Raw genomic sequence first — 18,271 nt, forward strand, 5'->3', positions numbered from 1 at the left:
TCTGCTGCTGTATAAAACCTTACTATGCCCATACTTGGAGTGATGTGTGCAGTTCTGGTCTCCTCCATCTTCTGTTGCCCTTGGAAGGGCAACTAAAACAACGGAGGGGATGAAGCAGCTGTTCTCTGCAGAGACGCTAAGGCCAAGACTCTTCAGTTTGGAAAAGGCTGAAAGGAGATATGACTGAGGTCTGCAGAAGTCAGAAACGAGATGAATAACATAAATGCAAAACAGTTTTTCACCAAATCATGCACTACTAGAACTAGTGGCACTTGTCGAAACTAACAGGACATCAGTTTAAAAAGGGATAAAGCACACTTACACTTTAGGTAGTGAACTCCTGAACCTTGCTGCAGGATTTGAGGCTCACAGCATCAGCAGGTTCAAAAAAAGGACTTAAATGTATTCGCAGACAACAGGTCAAAACAAATACTGAAAGAAACTAGCTGGAACGTATTCTCCAACATCTCTAACTCAACAACTGCAGACACTAGGGAAATATAGAGGCACTGGACACGAACAAGTGGCCAGGCCTGCATCATCTCTCTAACATTTGATATTGTCACTGTTGGAGACAAACTACCAGGCAGGAGGAACCATTAATCTGCGTCAACAGAGCATTTCTTTGGTCTTAGCCTCTGGAAGACTCCAGTAATTTAGACCACCTAAAGCTGAGTAATGTTTTGGAGGTGCTGGAGGTGATGTTACCTGACTCCTGCGCACGTACACACAAACATACACACAGAGTAAGTGCCAACATGGGGCCTTCCCTTCACCTTACCAGGATATTTCAGCATCCAAACCTACAGGAAGACAAGACAACCATGATCCATTCTTGCAGAGTTCCAGGTGAAACCCCTGTGCTGTCAGGCAGCAGGAGGGGGGACAAGGGAAGAGTTACGGACTTTGGCGAAACAGTGCTTTGTACATCCCAGGGATGCGCTCACCAAGGACAAGACCGTATTAACACACCGTTACGTATTTTTCCAGCCTGTGATCCTAACCTGAAAGAATTGAACTCAATGGAAGTTTCAGGCTCAGTCAACTGCCACGTTCCAAGATTCCCAGCTGGCTCTGTCAGATGCACCAATTGGGAAATCTTCCCAGAATTAACACCTGTATTGGGAACCTCTTGTTTTCTTTAATTACCTGTTTTGGGAAAATACTGTAGAAACAAGCACCACTAAAAATATCATACTCATCATTTTGACCAGAAAAATGTACCCATATTTACAGCCCTTTAGTCTGTTCTAGTTTAAAGCAGTAAAGGGACCACTTGCTATGCCAAAAGGGATAAATAATTCTACACAACAACAATGAATTTAAGCCTAACAGGTTTTTTCCCCCCTCCACCCACGTGAGTTTGCCTTAAATACCTGTAGATTATTTCTTTATGGACAGGATAAAAGTTTAAATCACAACCCAAGATCCAAATGGAGAAAAGCAACATCAGAGACTGCTTTTTCATTTATTTTACCAAAAGACCAGCGAGTTTCAGAAGTGTAAGGTTTTGGTTTTAGGACTTGGTTATTTCCAGTCATTATGGGAGTCTAGATTAATGGCTGAGGAACAGAAAAGAAGTGCATCCCATGACCATGTACTGTAGAACCATCAAAGAGCACTTAGAGAAAAGCAAACCCATTCTTTAATGGATGCAAATAGCAATATATAAATAAATAAGAGGAAGTGAAGCTGACAGAAATGAGTGTGCTATAAAAATGAGAATGCCTCTTCTGGATTTTTTTTTAAAAAATCATATTAAACCTTTTCCCAGATAATAATTTACATTTTTGCCCACCATGGCTGTAACATAAATTTCTGCAGCATATTCAAAAGCAGTACGAGTACTTACAACTTCTTACAGCCACCAGTAAGACCCTTCTGCTCATGTTCTTCTCAAGCCACTGCATCAACCAGATGAGCTCTCACTTTACCTACTTAAACCAAAACTAACTCACCACCTTCTCTCTACTCCAGTAATTCATTACCATGTATTTTACTCCTTCAAAAACACAACATTAAATCCTTCAAGTCTAGCAGCATCCGTAACTACAAAAAGGAGCGATGTCACTTAGAATCTGAAACATTACCTTGTACACCTGAATTTCCTACCTAAGCCCCTTGGTACATGAGCCATTTGTTTTTCTTGCTCTGCACAAAAAAAAAGCAAAGCAAGGAATACTTAATATTCTTGAGATTATGTAAGTTCCTGCTAACACTGCAGAAAAGTAAGCCAAGGGCATCTTTGCTTGTTTCAGTTCTATTAAAACGTGTGGCAAGGAAGAAAAGTCAACACACTGTTTGCCAAATAGAAAGGATCAAAATTGTTTGGGAAAGGAACTTTGCAGAAAGAACTTTGAAGGGGGAATTACAAAACAGGACAGGTTTATGAAACAATGATAAATATACATTAGCTTTTTAGAACTCCCTGAAAAGCAAAAGCATTCAAAACATGATAAACAGGGGAAACATCAATTTAGAAACCGAGTACGTGCAGGTTATGAACTCAGTGGGGATCTCCAGTAGGGTTCCCTGATCAGTTCACTTGTTTTTTCATTTTCATTTTTCTAAATGAGAATCCGCCTCCCCTGTAAGATACCTGTAATTTGTACTTGGCAGCTGGATGGCTGCATATGCCTGTCTCATTAGCAAGAGCTCAATAGGATTAGAATAATTCCAACTGGATGTTAGCCTGTTAAGAGACATTTTTATGCTACAGTAAAACAGAAATTCGTTGAGCCAAATCTCATTGACTTTTGATTTTACATAGTTGAAAATACAGATTACACAAATGCAAAATGCTTAATTCACTGGAGTCACTTCCACATACGCAAGACAGGATAGAGGAGATGATCAGACACAGTCCTGAAATGTTTTTACCATGGCATGTACTGCATATTTCATACAAGAACAAAAAAACAAACCCACAAACCTTGCTACTTCCCCTGAGGTCAGTGAATTTACACTGGAATTAGATTAATAAAAAAAGTCCATAGGGACTATTCATTTCAGTAGAATTTGATCTGTAGATCACAAGCATTTTTCATCTCCGCTTTCCAGCATCCAACTCAAGTAACTAGCACAGGGAGGAGGTGGAAAGACTTTTACAGGAGTCCTGAAGCACTGTCATTCTGCAAGACGCCTAAAGCTTTAAACTGCTTGCTACAACAGTTCACATCAAAGACAGGAATATCTAGTTTCCACAGGTAAATGCATAAGAAAATGTATTCGCATTGACCAAATATAATTGCCATCTCTATCATTTCCGCAAGAGGCTGCACCTTTCTAGAAAACTGAACAAACTCCACAGCTCCTGCAGAGTCCTCCTCCCTCAGCACCACAGATGAAGGAACAAAGTGTGTCAGACATGTTGGCACAACTAGGACCCAAAAGTATGGTTGAATCCACCCTCACCTGTTGCTTTACAGCAGTTCAACAGACTGTAGCCATCAAAAGCTAAAGAGTAATTCAAAACACTGGGAGGCAAGATTTCTGACTTACAGATGCTTACCTATAAATGCTTGTTGTGGCATGGGAAGCTGAAAAGTCCTTGACTAGTGTAAGCACTACCTAGCAACAACTAAAACATCAGTGCATTATCAACTTTGTTCTCCTCCTAAATCCAAAACACAGCACTGTACCAGCTACTAGGAAGGAAATTAACTCTATCCCTGCCGAAACTGGGACAATGCTCAACATGGTATTTGGAAGCAGTTGGAAAACCCACTTGAGTCGTTAAAACTTTTTTCTCCCCACAGACCTAAGAGTCTCAGCGTTTTCTTCTGAGCTGCAAAATGAAACGCTTCTCTCACTAAAACACTAAGGAGCTTTGAGAAAGTCACACAATGTCTCATTTTTATAATGCAGAAAATGCTACAGACTATAGCTACTACTTACCATAGTAAATACATACAGTGCTTTGAAAACGCAACACATTAAGTAGGGATAAAAGAAACTTTTCTCTGAGAACCAGTGTAATTAATCCAGTCCCAGCAACAACTAACACTGACAGACTCCATACACTATACAACAAGTTATTCTCACACTACGGACTTAGTGTTGGCTATTTCTTTGTGTTTTGACAAATCAATGTTTTTCATGGACCTATCCAAGATCCGCAGGTGCCTGGACTGCAGAACTACCACACAATCTCATCTCCTCTGTAAATTTACTCCTACAGTGCGATGCATTAATTTGGGGAGGAAGGAAAGGAAAAAAAAGAAAAAGGCCAACTCTCCAGCATTCAAACAACACAAGAAAAACAACAGACAGATGATGTAAAAGGACAGAAAACAAGCCATAATTTCTTCACAAACTAATAAATTTCTTTCACTGTTGTGAATTGAAAGAACATGATGTTTACTAAGCTATTCAACAGCAGAAGAAAACAAACACCATTGTACTACGCATCATGTGACACAACAGATAACTACAGGAGTACAGAAATGCTATACAGAGATGATCAGCTGCAAAACTATGAAGCAATTCACCTCCCTTCGTAACACTCTATTGTTGAGCTTCAGATGCACTCCAGCCCCAAAACAGGATTTAACATCACAGCTCCCAGCACCACAGAAAGCACACCACCCGCAGACTAATCTTTATTCTGTGTAACACCCATGTTCGCACAAATGTGCCCAGCTTACCCGCGCCAACAAACTACTACAAAATAGGCTTTGATGCAAATGAAATGCACAACGGACTTCTTTGCTCAGTCCCCAGATCAACAAGCTTAGCGCAAACTGAGAACAGCCACAAGGGCAGTTACTAAGAAATGCTTTTTCTGGGGCATCCTGTGACACTCAGTAGGAAAAGCCTTTGCAAAGCCAGCAACAGGCATCATTGCAGGTACTTTAGGCAGCCGCAGTGCCAAAGAGCTCAGGCTGGCGATACGCGCTGCTGAACCACAAAGCTTCAAGGCAACTGAGTATTTTGTTCATGTACAGAGACATGTACAGCAAATGTGGAAAAATTTGGGTTCCTAAAGAAATCCGCTCATGTTCCTCTCAAAGGGATGCATGAATGAATGAGTATCCTCCATCTGCATTTTCAAATTTATTTTCCTGCTTGACAGTGAAGATTTAGTTTTAGCATATGCCGTCCAACTAGCATACCTCAGTCTGAAGCATCAGAGAAGCAACTCTGCTTTATTTTCCCCTCTCTTTTATTCTACAAGGGCCAATAACAAAAACAGGTCAGTCAGAGACAAATCCATGAATTTCTCAGCTCCAGATGCCCACAGTCCAACACCGTTTTGTTTTGCAATGTGCTGAATGCCCTTACAGGGGACACAACCTCTCAGTCTTCTGAACCTGAATTCAGGGTGCGATCCACACCACTCCCGCTCCATCTAGTACCCTGTCGCTGCATTTCCTTCACTAGAGTTTTTTCTACCAAATCCTGTATTTAGTTGCCTCCTTACCCCCATATTTTGCACTGTGGCAAGAGGAAGTTAACATTAAACTTTAAGATTATCCATTTACAGGCAGCAACCTCAACAGCTCCAGCAGGAATCAGGTTTGAGACTCAACAAGAATTTCTGTTTACACTGACAAGTCTCATATTTCCCCACACAGCCTGTATTGTCAAGGGCTTTAGTCTGTTTTCCAGGGCAGATGAGTAATTTCTTTTGCCAGCCCACTGTTAGCTTCCTACCTGCCCAATAAAACGGCAAAAGAATTAGATTGTCAATTTTAAGAGAAAACTGTTAACGTTAATGAATAATAAATGTTTCATTTCTGCAAATTTGCTTTTTCTGATGCCTCCAGCTAGGCTGGGTGGATAACTGCCTGCCTATTTTACCTACCCGAAGGCCAGCCCTGTTAAGTATGATTACTGCTAAGCTATGGATAGTAAGCAGAGTCTTAATTACCAATTTCTTGACTAGAGAATTTGTTTCACAGGAAGAACATTGTTGTAACAGTATGTGAGCATCATGCTTCTGTGGATTTTTTTATTAAACGAAAATGAAAGAACAGATACTATGTGCCAAATGTAAATATGCGTCTTAGAAAATTAATGCTAAGTTAGCACCTGCAACACGCTAGACAATTCTTGCAGGAGAGGAGTGTTGAAGTCCCCGCTGCTTTTGACCGCTGCTGTAGGTGTTCAGCATCTGCATATCCCTGTAGAGCCCCTCTTCCTCTGCTCCTCAATATCAGAGCAGACATATACAAATATTTGTGGTTAAAGGCAGAAAAAGAATATTACATGATGCACAGGTGTAGCTTGGAAATCCAGGAAGAATCTTCCATTACTTCTGGATCAGTTTCTTTAAGCATGCAAGTCACTTGCCTTCACTCAGTGTCGCTTATTCAAATGAAAATATTCATTAAAGACCATGGGAAACACCAACACAAAAAAAAGGCAAGCTAATCAAATTGAAATGTTTCTCATCTGATCAGGAAAATGAACATTTTAGTGAAGTGTAATTGAACGGAGTGCTGAACCACTGGGGCGATCAAACAAAGCTCCACTTTTAACAGCAATCCACAGTAAACTTTCTGCCACCTGTTTCTACAGCACTCTGCACCATACCCTATGCCTTGTTAAGCCTCCCAGTTCTTAGCTCTGATAATACAGACAGCTTGCAGTATCAACTGCACACAACACAGCTTGGCTTGAAGCTTGTCTTGGTGAAAGCTAGGGCTACGTTTAGAAGTGTGGCCAACTTACGGGACTCACTTATGTTGTAACCTTTTCCTCCAGTAAAAACAACGCCAGAAATCTGTTCAACAGAAGAAGCTTCTTGAGTACACGCTGCAGCCTTGGGCAAGATTCAAAGTTTAAGGGATACGCTATGATCCATCCCTGCCGAAGAAATCGGGCGAGGTTTTCAATGTTTTACAGTTTGGATAACAGTTAAACAATAATTCTTACTGTGTCTTTGAAATCTGCAGATAAAGAGTGCTGGGTAGGTACTACATACATATCAATATTATAAAAATGTATTCTCCTGAATACATTTCACAACTTATCATATATACTTGCATCACTCCGGACAATAAAGTTAATAGTACAGCACTAAGATTATTGAAATTACCCTTCAGGAAGGAAAATTAGAGAAGGGGGGTTTATTTATTTATTTATTCTCCATTTTACACCATACCAAGGACCTAAAACACAAACCAGAATACAACAAGCCTCTGTAAGGTACAGGAAAAAAAATAAAAATCGAAGCACGGCCTTAGCCAACACAGACAATTTTTGACCAACAAAGGATTTGTGGAGTTAAACGAAGAAAGCAGTTGCTAGAAGCAACAAATAATCATTTAAGCAGACCACTGTGGATGTCTACAAAGACCCGTCTCCTCTCTGCAGGAAATAGCTGCAATGTGCCAAGGAGACTTCAGTATTAAAAAGGGGAAGGAAAAAAAAAAAAGCAGAGTAAAAAGAAACCCATTAGAATCTAGCTACTTTTCATAAGGCACCTCTTGCTGATGACCGTGGCCACACACCAATTACAGTATTTGCTTTCTAGTTTTGGTTTAAACCGTTGTGATCATTACTAGACATTTATAGTGTACTAACACCCAAAGGCCAACCACACAGCCGCCCCATTGAGAGACACCGCTCAGACGCACAGACCAACGGCGCAAGCTCTTTGTGGCAGGAAATCTAATAGACAAGAAACAACAACAGGTGAATAAAAGATAAGAGGTCAGGATGCGAGGGAAAGGGAACAAAATAACTGAGATGAGAGAGAGCACCTGTCCGCATCTCAGCTGTCCAGCAGAAGCAACTGTAACCAGACAGTTACTCTGACACTGTCAGGTTGCAAATTATCCCAGGAATTGCAGCAGTGTGTCTGAAGTGCAAGTTGGTGGGAGGATCAAGTGTTGACTTCACAGATGCATGGAAGATGCATATAAGTGCTCTGCAAGAAGAAATACTGTATGATAAAATGCACTAATTTGCTAGTACCTTTTCCTCCCCAAAAAGCTGTAGAGGGAAACAGAACATTACACAATGGGTCTGACCCTGATAATTTCAAGGACTGGGCCTTGTAGTGAAAATGTCAAGCAACACCTAAGCTCAAACATGCATTTTGACAATGTTTATTGGAGGCACCTTACTAGTATTTAAGCCTCTGAGTTAATCAGAATAGAATACATTAAGTGAGGAAACAAAATCTGGTCCTTTCTGAAAATCAGGGTTTGGTTGTTTTTTTTTTCCCTAAGCCTTATTTTTATGGGTGTAAAAAAAAAACTTGTATGGGAAAAGAGCCTGTCTAGAGCAGTTCAGCAGGTTTTCTTCTTCCCGACTGCTGTGCCACAGTCTGTGTGCCAGCCTGTGAGACCTTACAAGCAGCTGCGTTTCAACAGGGCACAAGGAAAAAGTTTTGTAAAGCACCCTAGGACAAGAACTATACTTCAGCACACTGTCTACACTGCTCTACAAATTTCCAGAGGTTCAATAAACTAAATGGACTTATTTGAATTTTATAATTGAAAACTGTTGTCTTAAAGACAAGTCCCAAATGGGGTGATCTACAGCTTCCAGCACTATTTAACCTGAAAGCATATAATCTGATAATACATGTTTCGAAACCTCTGCAGAGTCTCATTGAAACCATTGTAAAAGTTGGTTCCTTATGAAACAAAGCCAGCCAGGGAAAAAAAAAAAAAATCCAAAAGGTATTTAACAATTTAATTGGGTAGCAACATGCTGAATGCCTTCTCATTATTTTCACAGGTTAGTTGATTGTTCCTATGAAATTCTGGATTTGAAGATACACATCGAAACGTTCAGGAGACAAACTACTCCCTTCATGGAGACAATGAGGTGCTGGAAAGAAGTAGTCAAAAAATTGCACCGTACAAGTCAATAGGCATGGGAAATGGGGTATCACTGTAAACTGACTATAAAATTATAAAGGCTCTTCCCCTTAAAAAAAAAAGTGAAATCCTGAGGCCAGCACGCTCCATCCTCATCAAGGGGAATACAAGGTACCCAGCCTCCAGATGACTAGATCTCCATTGTGCAAACAAAGAAATAACTCACTCCTTCCCTACAAGAAAGAACAGAACCGAGTCTCTTCAAAATGCTGTTAAACCTACAAAGTAAACAGAGCATTATAAAACATCTTCCTCCCCTACTTACATTCCATTAATCTTTCATGCCACTTACAGTTGGTTAGAGCATTTTCAACAGCAGCTGATGATCTCTTTATCATTGAGGACTTGCAGATGTATGCATGATAGCTGCAGTGAAAAGGCTGAGTGGCCTACAGCCACCTAAATAAATATCATCAGAGAGTTCTTTATTTTGCTAAATTAACCAACCCTTAATCAAATTTCACCACACCAATACAAACGATGCAGGTATAGCTAGTGATCAGCTGTCTTCTGAAAGACTGGACTGCAGTCATTTAAGATGATGACTTCAACAGAAGTCACACTCCTTCAGATGTCTCCAACAGCAGCACGTTAAGATGAAAAAACAATCCCGCACACAGGCAAAACTCTAATGACACCAGTGGCACGCCGTTTTCCAGCTTGGAAAAGGGATGCAGACAGCAGACAGACCCATGAGATGCCAGTTATGCTGCCAGGCACAAGCAGAGCGACTCAGCTACCCCTCCACTGTATGAGAACCTGTCCAGGACTCTCTCCGTGTGCAGGAGACCACAGGTACCAACTCTCTACCTTTTTTTTGTAATTAACTTTAGATGCAAAAAGCCAACGCAGCTATTACATGAATTACCACATTCCCAGGAGAAAACCAAAGTCCTAAGGATCAGTATTTTCAAATCTGCGAGAGCAGAGGCTAGATAATGCTACTCGGACCTGCCACCTGGATGATTAAAAGATTGAGTATTGACGGAGCCATTGGCCACCTTGTGCTATGAACCCATCCTTGAAATCACACCGCATCAGAACAGCAGCCCTGTATGAATCAGCAAGAGGCTTTGGAAAATTCATTATTAACCTGAAGGTTTCAGTACTGCACTGGAATGAAGAGCCGTTGGAGGCAATGTCTTCGCAAGAGTTGAAGCCACAGAACTTGTAATCATTTATCAACAAAACCGACTATTTCTGCTTCCTAGTTTTGTAAGGGTAGGCTAAACTCCAACTCAGCACAGTGCATTGTCTAAAGCTAAAATAAGAGCTGAAAAATAAAGTACCTTGAGCTTTTAACGAGGCATAGTCACACATATGGTCCTTTCGCATATGGTTGTGTATTCACATATGCCCCCTCACCCATTATTGCTATTAAATGTAACCAGGTATCTGTATCAAGCTACAACCCAACACTTGCCAAATATGCATACATTTTATACAAGTGCCTCAAGATCATTTCAGGAAAATTTATAGTTTAAAACCATACTCTGCCATACACAACTTATTCTCAATGCATTTCTGAGCTACTTGTCTTGTAGAAGAACCTCTACCTTTATAACACTGGAAAACACCATTAGCAATAAAAGTGGTTTTAAGAGACCGTTACAGTACATTCAGATCAGAGTAACTCGGCTTTATTTCTTGTAGCAGCTATTTCCCAAATGTAACAACGAGGGCAACAGCTATACATCCATCTTTCTCACTCTACATCACAAACTGGGATATCAGTTCTATTGCTTTAGACAGAAAGAGGAGACCAAAGGCCAGGTCATTAGTAAGAATCCATTTAACAAAGTTCACTGTAAACGTAATGAAAATAAGGGCCAAAAAGCATCAAAAAGAAAAAGAATTCCACTTGTGAAAAATAAAATATGTTCAAGGTTTTTTGCCTGTAATTTCAACTTCTGCAGACATCAAAGTAGGAAACGCACTATAACTTGCCTCACGTGTAGTTCTCCTTGACATCTGTCGTATGTGTTTGCCTCTGTGAAAGCTTAGCACAACGATTTCAATAAGGTCTTATGCAGTCAGCTGCTGAAGTTTGTTTTCTCCCAATTAAAGCAGCTATTAAAGGCCAGTTTTAAAAAATAGCAACCTTTAATTGGAAAGAAAAACGCCTAACAATAAATAAAAGGCAGACACATTCACCAATTAAAAATCTGACAAGATCTCTCAAAAAAATAGCATTTCCTAAATGCCAGGTTGCTTGTTTCAGAGTACAAAAAGCTGCTTCAACCAGCTACCAACAAAACAAAAGGTTAAGAAAAATCAATACCCATACACGTTTGTCCTCTGAAAGATTAAAAAAAAATATTCCCCAAGTTGTCCTCCAACAGATGAGCAGAATTTTCCCCATTCTCTGCACTATTTTTTAAAAAGACATTGCCAAAGCCCATGTGATCAGTACTGGACTTCTACAACAAAAGCTCCTGGTCTCCAGTGACAACACTTTGACCTTACAAAGTACCTTTTATTTAAGGAACTTGAAGGATCCTCCTCATACATGAAGGAATTAGCACATACTTTGAAAGTGGGTGTGCTGAGGCATGAGTCGCAAGTGCTGCACTTTCGACCACCCAGCAGAAGCACGGGGACAGAAGCTGTAAAGCCACGATATCCAATATCCCACTCTAGAAGTCACAATCCCAGGAGCTATGTCTTCTTGTAGCAAATAATGGTCATTTCTTCTCAGCAATGTGAGGACAAGGGCAAATTGAAGATACTCTCATATCCCCTAAAAGCACAGGGAAAAGAAGGAAGGCTCCCTTGAGCCGCAACAAAGGTGGGGGATTTTAATAGCAGACTTTGCAAACATGCATTAAGCTTCCCAAACACTCTTTACTTCTAAAAGATTTATTGTTATGAATATACCTACCCTCCAAAACCTCTATTTCTCCTTTAGAAGAAACAAGAGGGAAACTGTGCCCATGCATTCAGTGTAACCCAGCAGCAGCACTGCTGAGGGTATGACTACACTACCTCATAACTCAGCTCCCCGGTAGCTCCTGGCTCTTTTTGAACGGATCAATCCTGTCCTGGGGCAGTGCTGCACATCGTTCACTCCTGACAGCGTTCCTACAGGCAGGACAGGCAAGGCACCAGGTACCGCGCTCCATCCACCAAATACAGTTTTTTAATATCCCAGGAGGTCTGGTGCCCTCGTGGCTCCTGTAATGCTGGGCAGGAAACACAACTGCAGCATAACACTATAAAACATCCTACCTGTGGGCTGCAAGACAGGTTTTACGTTGGTAAACAATCTGAACTGCTGTTCATAGATATGTACAGGTGTTGGAACCAATGAGATACCACAAGGATCCCAAGATGAGACCCGAGTTGGGTGGTTTGCTATGTGGACACAGGCCAGTCTGCTCGAGTCGGGGCTACGGGGCAGCACGGACACCAGACATCTGTACCACGTGGCTTGAGAGCCAGAAATCGCCCCTCTGAGCCAGACAACCTTGGGTTATCGTCATCAACAGATCCTGGTTCAGCTCAAACACCAGGATTTTATTTTCAGTTTTGTACTCAACTACTGAGCAGCACATCTCCTTCCACTTGGGAAACAACTTCTTCCAAATTAGTCCATACTTGAGGCTGCCTTTATTCTCTGTTCTTGGCAACAACCGGAAAACCAAGGTGAATTCGATCAGTACACGAATCCTCCTACAGGAAACAACTCCTGAAGAACAAATGTGTTCCCCAACACAACAGGAAAAACTGACACTTCACAGGGACAGAAAAGAGATCAAAAGTGGGATGGTCTTTCCTGTTGGGTCTTCTTTCATCTCAGAGTTTTCTGCATTCAGAGCTGCTGAAAAGCAACACCGTAGAGACTAGGGACAACCCAAAATTTCCAAACTATACCGAGACCGTGATGAATAACGCTGATAAAACCTACACCGCTACACTGACATTTATGCAATTAACTTTCCCGAAGCAGTAGCACCCTGATTTTAGACCGGAGCCCCAGCTCCCATAAAATACCATCTCTCACTTGATTTCAGTGCTGTTACAACTCATTAAACTTTGTCAAGGATCTGGCCCCAAATACTCTCCCTGAAAATGAGACACTTATTCTCCTGGGAAGTCCAGTGAAATAAGTACAAGAATCCCTAAATCTGGTATCAGAGGAAAGTAAATTATTCAGTCTCTTGCAACAGGGCACTACTGAGCTTGAGCAAATATCAAAAATTATCCCTTCGTTAATAAAATCATTTATATTTATAAAAGGCCTTTCAGCTTCACATTTCAAAGCATTTTATAGACAATGACACTAAATAGATTTTGCAGACCTAAATAATGTTTATTTTTGAAAGACATAACCGTCTTTGCTATAACCAAGTAAAATATCATAATATTTGAAGAAGCTCCTCTGGTTTTGTTTGTTTACAGCAGAAGAATGTAGTCAAAGTTTTGCTACTTTTCATGCGCTGCCTCCTTTTATGGGCCTTTCACACAGCAACAAGAGAGAAATAAATAACCTTCTCAATAAACAGGGAAATGCAAGTGTAAAACCACAAGGATTGGCAGAAGACTCTATACATAAGTGTTTTGGAAATAAAGCTATCAAGAAAAGGAAACTTTGCTACATTTCAAACCAATAGCCTACTGTTAAGATTTGTAATGTTTTTCTGAAGCTGAGTATAAGAAAGATACGTTTAACCCACCCAGGTCTAAATCTGTTTGCAATGGTATTTTATGAGCATAAAAACCAGCAATAAATTTCACCTGTTGCTTAGCGAGTTCATCCTCACCTGAGCTACTATACAAAAACAACACACAGAAGAAAGTGATCTAAATTCATTTCCATGCTATTTGCTTTTTGTACTTGGCTAACCCCAAGAAACGTGAATATTATTAACAAAACGCTTTTTTCTTCCTTTGAAGTCACTTCTACTTTCAGGTTTTCATGGTCTGGCTCAACATGACACTTCAAGCTCTGCAAAGAATCTCTACATCCAAACCGAGTTCTAATTAAATTCTGGAGGTTTAGTTATCAGGCTGTTCTATTGAATAATTTTAATTTCATAAAGTCAATAACCTCAATGTTGTGTCTAAACACTGGACCTAAACTAGCCAAGGTATCAGTGCCTGTAAGCCAAAGATTATTAGACAAACTTGATTTCTTATTTGGAGAACACAGTAACATGAACTCACTCTCATTTTATATTATAAATGAAATAACAAGTCCAGGTTTATTAAAATAGAGATGCAAGAGGAGGCCCTTAAAATACTCTTGGAAATTATAGGAAACATGAAAAAAAAAAAGGGACAGTTACTACAGGAAATGATGCAGCAATCAATGCACATATATTATTCATTCTTCCACTGTCTACAAATTGCTGTATTTTCTGTAAATTAAGGTTGTCTACCTACAACTTACCATGTTTGCCTCTCCAACTTATTCAAACTTGAGACTGATAAAGAAACACTAAGCACAACACACTTTAAATCCACACTGTTCATCCTTGTCCCAAATATAAGGTATAAGTGCCCCGTAAAAACCCAAGATCCAGGTGAGAAGCCTGATTTTTTTGTTCAGGTTTTCACAACTAAGCATGTATTTATTATGCAAAGAGTCCATGCAACCTCATGAACAAATTGCACCCATGAGTGTGTGTAGGCCTGGATATAAAATTTGCAGGAACACCACACATCTTAATAGTCACAGATTTGGGTATTAGTTTCCCATCCCTTTCTCTTTCAATATTTGTCATATACAAAATGAAAAGTCACCAAAGTACACTACTACCACTGTCATACCTCATGTTTATATGAGGTCATACCAATGTATACTTTTCTCCATCTGCATATATATATATACACATGCAACTCCAACCTAAACAAGTCTGGTTTTATAACAGTTTTTCTTACAAAACTAATGAACCACATATACTTGAAACTGAAAAGTCAGGCACCGCAGCCTGTGTCAAACATCACCTTTCATTCATTGTTCAGTGTAACTCTTTGTTACCTATTACCATACAATTCAGAAACTTAAGTCACAACCCTGGAAAGGCTAAGCAGTTCCGTGAACCAGCTGCTTTGTTTGGAGTCACCATCTACCTCAAGTTCTGCATGATCTGAAAGACCAGTTTTCAGAATAATGAAGAACAGAACTTCATCCTAAACATTATCATTCATAGAGGATTTTAAAACCATAACATGTCCTCGATACAGAGCTATTGCTACAATAACTTCTCCAAAGTAATAGAATGACTATAGTTTCTGGCAAAGACACTGAAGTAGAAACCAAAGTTTGAAAGTTCACTGCAACTCACAATATCATACTGATATGACTGCTTGCTGCCCACACCCACTTTAAAGGGTGTGCATAAGGCCAATATTTAAAAACTTCAGCGTGGGCAATCAGCTGCCAACCTACTGATTATAAGCAACATAGAAGAGATTTACAAGCAGCTGAAGAAGGCAGAGGGAAACCAGTGGAGTGAATTCAGGACCTTGCTTAGCTCCAAGTATATCACAGAATCATCCTCTAGCAGAGGAGATGAGAGGGCAGGAATAAGGGCAGAAATAAGGGCAGACAAAATCAATAGTCTAAACACAACTAGACACAATTGCTTTCTCTTCATGCCCTGCAAGATAGTTAGACTCAGAAGAAGTAGCACTTTTCCCACTATCGCATCCTAAACCAGGATGGAGTCTGCACACAGGACTTCCTAGTCCTACAGCTTTTCCAACCAGCCATATTTTACTCAGCGCTGCTGTGTGTTTGTGGATGGGGGTCAACTATGGACTCTACAGCAATAAGAAGATGGTGCCTTGACCCTCCCTGTGTGGCATAAAGCTAGTGCTAACTGCAGGACTTACTCCTCTGACCCCAGGACACAGCAAAGCAAGGGGAACAGAAGGGAGTGAGCCGGGCAGGGCGGGAGGATGGCGGGACACCCCTCAGGGGAAGGCCCGCTCCAGCACTGAGGCCTCCCCACCGCTGTCAGAGCCCTGGAAGGACCCGAGGCTCTGGAGACCCGGCCCGGGGAGGCCCCCACAGCACGGCAGGGCCCGCACACGCCCCTGGGTCGGCACCCCCAGGGGCCCACGCAGCGCTCAGGAGCGGCCCTGCGGGCGGGACGGGAGGCTGCGGAGCGGGGCCGCGCCGCCCCTACCTGATCACAGAGATGAGCAGCCCCGAAGGGTCCTTGCTCTTGCTCATGGTGCTCCGGTAGCGCCCCGCCGCCTCGCCTGCCGCCATCTTGCACCCCCCCTCAAACACAGGGCAGCCACCCGTGCTAGCGCGACGCAGCCAATCAGAAGAGAGGAAGCGGGCGGCTGCGGGCCTGTGACCCAATAGAAGGCGAAAGGGGCGGGGCGTGCGGCATCAAGCCGCTGTGCAGCGTGCGGCGGCGCCGCGGGGCCCTCTGGGAGTTGTAGTTTTTATGGCGGCGGCCCCGGCCTGCTGCAGTCTCAGCCTAGAGTTGACAGAAACGCGCCGTCGACGATACAATCCCGCCTTGGAAAGGCGGTTAAAATTGATTAACGGATCAAGAAATTACCGACCAGACAAGATACATCTGCCAAGAGGGCTGTGCCCAAACATCGTCATTCTCTCTGGAAGCTGCAGAATGGGGTGGGAGCGTGAGGGACCGAAGCCACCCACGCAGAGCCTGGCCGCGCCGCCTCAGAGCGCCTGACGTGCTCCCGGGCCTTCGCCGGACTGAACGGCAAAGGGTTTAAACATTTATAGGGTTTAAAATGAACAAAATGCGCTAGCCACTTACAGTAACATGTCCTACGAACATGTTAGCTAATGCTAAATATTAGCTGCACGCTGCAGCCTTGAGCAGATTCTGGTTGCAAGTACGTCTACAAGGGGTTGCTGAAGCATCACATCATTTAATGTCTTTAAGTTACTGCGTTTTTAAAAATAGTTTTCCCCTTGTTTTCCCCAGGAACGTGGTGAGGTGAGTTGAGCTGAAACAGCCCAGGTGATCTTTGAAGTCGGCTCTGAAAGTAAGCCTGACCTAGTCAGAGTTTTGCATTTGAATTGTGGTTTTTGCACAGCGGGGGGTGACAAATCAGAGTGAGTGCACAAAATGTCTGGGGTGTGGCAGGTCTTTGACACACGACACTTACCGAAGGCCAACTTACTTGCTTATAGTCCGTCTTGCTTTACCATCGATGTGCTCCCATCTCTTGCCACAGGATCATCTTCTTTAGAAAAGAAAAGGTGTATGTCACTGTGTTCAGGGTTAGAAAACAAAAGGCTGTTTTTCACCAGCTTGCTGGGCAACGTAGAACAAATCATCTTACAACCACAGCCTCGCTTTCCCCATTTGCAGATGAGGGATAACGATACCTCTCCGGTCAAGTCCTTTGAGAGCTTGTGTTAAAATCACCACGCAAGACCCAGGTTTGTTACTGCAGAGGCAGGAATTCCTTAGCAAGTGCAGTAACTGTCAGGTACTAATAGCTGCTGGGTGTTTTCTAAACCAGGTTCACTCTGTCATGTCAAAGACTCTGCTCCTGGCTGCTATTCTGGAGCTGTTTCTTCAGCCTAAAGCTGCACGTTAACAATTTTAATTGCATGAAAATTGCTGAAATCTGTAGGTAAGTCAACAGTATCCATTTATACAAACTGTACTTGAAATATAAGGTAATTAGAAGCGTGGTATTCCAAGGGCTTATTTATATGGGGAAGATTTCCACAGTAGCTATTGTGGGAGAATCTCTATTTATTATCAACGGCTGTATCTATTATCATTAGCAGAATGGCAAAATAAGAGCACGGGCACTTTAATTCTGAAATAAAAGATACTTTATTCCTGAATAACCAATGTGTTTTCAGAACAGAATAATTACTCCAAAGTAAAGTGATTTTTATCTCCACATAGGGTGTGCACTTGAAGAGTGTTCCTGTATAGCTGTTCTGCTCCATTTCCCCTGTGCAGACAGGCTCTCAGCACTACAGTTTGCTATTCAGCTATGCCAAAAAAGCTCATCTTCGTTGATTTTCTGGGCAGGTTTGCTAATGCCTTTGCTCGAGGATGGTGATTTGAATGGCAGGAGTTTTATGCACTGGCTGGAGGGAGTTTTTTTTCTCAAACTGCCGACTTGCCAATATTGTTTTTTTGTTAATTGGCAATTCATATTGACTGCTCTGTACCGGCACGTCCTGGAGATTGCAGTGGGGATGAAATCAATGTGTCCTACCTTTTCATTCCTGACAGCTACAATAATCACCTCATTTAGGAGGAACTTCATTAGGACAAACAACAGCAAATCTCCCCCAGAACTGTAACCTTGCTGACTTTCAATCCTGGGCTCTAATTGCTAAACCACTGCCTTGTTTCGTTTACAAGCTCTTTCCCTTCGCTCCCAACCCAAGCAGAGCTATAGGTGTGAATTTATGTTTTCTTTAAACAAAAGAAAAAACATCAGCGTAGTGCGGGCTGATGCAGCACATG

General features: G+C 41.7%; 1 protein-coding gene across 1 annotated transcript in view; it reads right to left on the reverse strand.

The window, feature by feature from the left end:
• Positions 1-16,086, reverse strand: part of EXOC4 (exocyst complex component 4) — a 423,725-nt gene extending 407,639 nt beyond the window's left edge. Inside the window, exon 1 of the mRNA XM_076346465.1 lies at positions 15,974-16,086. Coding sequence (XP_076202580.1) covers positions 15,974-16,059 — 86 coding nt within the window. The 5' untranslated portion in view covers positions 16,060-16,086. The remainder of the gene's footprint in view (positions 1-15,973) is intronic.
• Positions 16,087-18,271: the final 2,185 nt, after the last annotated feature.

This window comes from Aptenodytes patagonicus, chromosome 1 (assembly GCF_965638725.1).
Source record: "Aptenodytes patagonicus chromosome 1, bAptPat1.pri.cur, whole genome shotgun sequence".
Classification (NCBI taxonomy): domain Eukaryota; kingdom Metazoa; phylum Chordata; class Aves; order Sphenisciformes; family Spheniscidae; genus Aptenodytes; species Aptenodytes patagonicus.